The sequence below is a fragment of the Morone saxatilis genome, unplaced genomic scaffold (assembly GCF_004916995.1).
Source record: "Morone saxatilis isolate NCDOM2014 unplaced genomic scaffold, NCSU_SB_2.0 Contig9, whole genome shotgun sequence".
Lineage (NCBI taxonomy): Eukaryota > Metazoa > Chordata > Actinopteri > Moronidae > Morone > Morone saxatilis.
The window spans coordinates 4,608,230-4,611,853 of NW_023340268.1; the positions used below are offsets into that span (position 1 = coordinate 4,608,230).

Here is a 3,624-nt window from a genome sequence, read left to right on the forward strand (position 1 = left end):
CCGTGTGTCTGAGTAGACAGAGGCCGTCCTCAGAGACATCTTCGGCTCCGACAGGCTGTCTTCAAGTAATCTACTGATGCTGGTAGAGCTAATAAAAACAAGTGGTGCAGCCTAATTCAATTGCACACCAATAATTAAATAAAAAACAGAGTAAAACTGCATTTTCCTGAGCAAAACAATGACAGAGAAAGAGAAAAGGGTGATTACTCATGGCCTATAGTGTGGCTTAGCAGAGAAAAACAAATCGCCTCAGAAACCGGCAGGACTCGGGGGAGCTGAGGACACAAATTGCAGATAGTCTTCACAAAATTACCCTTCCAGATGGAGACGACTGAAAGCCAAACTGCCTTTGACTGGGACTCCCACTGATGCACCTCGGTTGTTCCCGTTCACACAACAACAATTTCAAGCTTGATCAATAAATTGGTTCGAGCAGTTCTCCTATAATATTCTGAATATCTCCAAGTTTTACCAGACAGCAAACAGAGGCTGGCCGGCTTCTGTTTATCGTTGTCTTCAGTCGAACATGAAGAGACACAGATATGAGTTTATTTCTTGCAGGAGTCAGAGGTGATGTTGTGTTTAAGCCACTTGCCTTTTTGGATCCAGTCCTACAATAACCTTCATCCCTACATCGCCCTTGCTCCTGCTTATGTCTCTCTCACCCCTCTTGTTGTGAGACAATCAAAGAAAATATAAAAATGAAAATGTGGACCACCCTTTTCTTAAAAAAAATAAATAAATAAAAAAAGTCCATTAGCGTCTCTGTTGAATCATTTTGTATTTAGTTCGTCGATTGGATGAGTGGGCTTCATCAGGGTTTCTTAAAAATGGAAAAAGACAAAATGTCACTGCTGAAAATGGTTTACCGGCAGGATTTTTTTGTATTTGACACAAAGATGTGAAAACTGTGAATTAACAGCTGAAACAAACTGCAGCTCTTCCTGTATTCAATACTGGAGATGTTCAAAAGTGTAAAACATGAACTTTCCTCCATTATCTGCCCCAGGTTTCTAAGTAGTGCATGTGTTCTAGTTTAATAGCTCAGAGAAAAAATACATCACCAGCACTTATAAATACACTCCTTGTATGAGAAACCTTCCGTTCAAACCTTCATCACCACCAAAAAAGAAAAGAATCAGGAACAGACGTGATTGAATTTTTAGGACTCTTGAGATTTTAGACTTCAAGTCCATCTGATCCGTCCAAGATTGAGGCGAATGCAACAGGAGCCAGTGAGATGTGTGAAGCATGTTTATGTAAATTTATGTAAATTCATGTTTTTTTTCATACTTCCACAGTAATGATTGTAAAATGAGCCAAGGAGAGGGATTTCCTCAGCGTCCTCCTCCCCACTGACCATCTGACGAAATACTACAATGGACCATCAGTGCAACAAAGCCAGCTTCAATAAGTCACCCATTCATTCGGAGAAATGTATACCATTGTATTTATGAATTGGAATTCATGGAATTACAAATGTCTGTAATAATGCAGTTTGCATCAATAGAGAACTACATATATATGAAGTTTATATTCATGAAACATTCAGTGTTGAATTAAAGCATTCAAAGATGTGATCTGATTATCATTTACATTCATTTTTCTTAATGAATATCCTGGAAATGTTCAGCTCTCATTAATGTTTATTGTTTTAATTTGTCTTTCAGAAACTGGTTCCTTACTTTATAATCTTATAGACACAACACAGAAGACTTGAGGAGACACAAGGAGAATCGAACAAACAAAATTCAGACAGATGAAGTTTTTTCCGGTTGTAGCAGGAAACACATCTTCAGTTTGGAATGATCGCAGTCTGAGTGGTTAAACAGATGAACATCTAAAACTAACAAATCCCAAATCTAATTATTATTGACCTTTAGAACAAAGAGGTTACTGGAAGTCAGAATGTACAGTCTCTCATTGGTTGCCCTGAAGCCCAGGATTGGTTTATCGGAGTCCAGGCTGGCCACCTGTTGCTTGGCAACCTGCCCTACCTGACGGCCCTGTTTCCTGTTGAAGAGGACGGTTTCCACCGGCGACGGCTGCCGGTAGATGAATGAGCGGCGGAGACACTCGCACAGGGAAGCATAGGAGAAGTTCGGAGCGCAGGTCGCAAACTTTTTATCTCGCTTTGATGCCTGGACGTAGCCTATAAAAACAGAAGGGTAGGAACAGAGACCTCACACAGTTATAAACCATTAACAGCTGCCCAGAGGGAATAATGCAGTTCCACTGGAGCAGTTGGGGTATCAGTATCACTGAAGGGCACCTTAATGGTAATAAAATATGGGCAAGTGCTACTCTTTCGCCATCCAGATCTATCCTGACAGTCCGGGGAGTGATTCCAGTAACAAGCAAACTTCTATAACGGTTAGGCCACCATTGACTCATCTCAATGGTTTAGTGAAGATTGGCTGAGACAAGTGTATGATGTGTTTTATTTTCTGGTGCATAGTTTTGCTGCACTAGGCAACACTGTGCATTGGAAACTTTAAATTGCAGAGCTTAAAACAGAAGAGATATCATGCTAACAGAATAATTTCTCTTGATTTTGTTGTACAAGGAGAAGATCTGTATTTAAAAAGCTACCCAGGTAGCTGAACTCCTCGACCTTTACTCAAAAGTAAAACATAAACACCAACACAATGAGTTAATGAGAAAATGAATCGTTAATGTTGACAATGGATTGTTTAAGTTGTTTACGAAGGTAAAACCAAAAACCAAACATTTGCTGTTTCCAGTTCCTGAAATGTGCGGATTTGTAGATTTTTTTTTTTTTATATCAGTGTAAATTTAATATCTTTGAGTTTTTCACTGAACAGACAAAACAAGTAATTTGAAGACATCACTTAAAAAAACAGAAGGTCACTTCATATCACGAAGACAAAAGAGGACAAAAGACCTGATGTTGGTGAATTGAGCTTTTGTTTGGTCTCCATTGCTGCTGAAAGCACATTATCTTTCACTCTTACAATCTGATTAGCCACTTCCTGAGTCCTGAGATTACCCATCTGACACCAGGGTGTTTCAATAACAAAAGATGGGACATTTTTCTCTACTGTCGCTCAGTGTTGTAGTTGATAGACTGATAAGATTAGTTTTACAAAATGGAGTTGACTTGTAGAGGCTCAACCAGCACAATCATTACCAAACCCACTATTGCGTTGTATAGTTTTATCTCCACTCTAAAAGTCATTATATCTGCTTTATATACATTAACCTAATATTTGTTTCAACAGTGCAGAAGATATATTTTCTATTTGAAAAAATACAAATATTGAATGATCTGCTAAATGCTGTTTTAATAGAAACTCACTCATAACAATGCAGTCCTTTTTATTGCACCTAACAAACTTGATTTGGATGCTCATGCACATGGAGCCCATTTTCCTCTGAGCCTCATTTGGACTCACAGAGATCATTTCTAAAAACATCACCTGGGATCCATCTGCTCTCTCAAAATGGATGATGATGAGAGATGGACAGATTGATAAAACTGCGGTGTTACAAAAAAAAAGACAAATGAAGATGTCGGACCTGTCAAAATGGAAAATTAAAATAAAACTTGCTCCAGATACCGTCATTCAGGAGAAATAGATGAGCAGATAAATTAAATGAAGG

General features: G+C 38.6%; 1 protein-coding gene across 1 annotated transcript in view; it reads right to left on the reverse strand.

The window, feature by feature from the left end:
• Nucleotides 1-1,329: 1,329 nt before the first annotated feature.
• The window catches only part of nudcd1 (NudC domain containing 1), a 36,358-nt gene continuing 34,063 nt past the window's right edge, over nucleotides 1,330-3,624 (reverse strand). Inside the window, exon 10 of the mRNA XM_035682036.1 lies at nucleotides 1,330-2,152. Within this exon, the coding sequence (XP_035537929.1) occupies nucleotides 1,863-2,152 (290 nt within the window). The 3' untranslated portion in view covers nucleotides 1,330-1,862. The remainder of the gene's footprint in view (nucleotides 2,153-3,624) is intronic.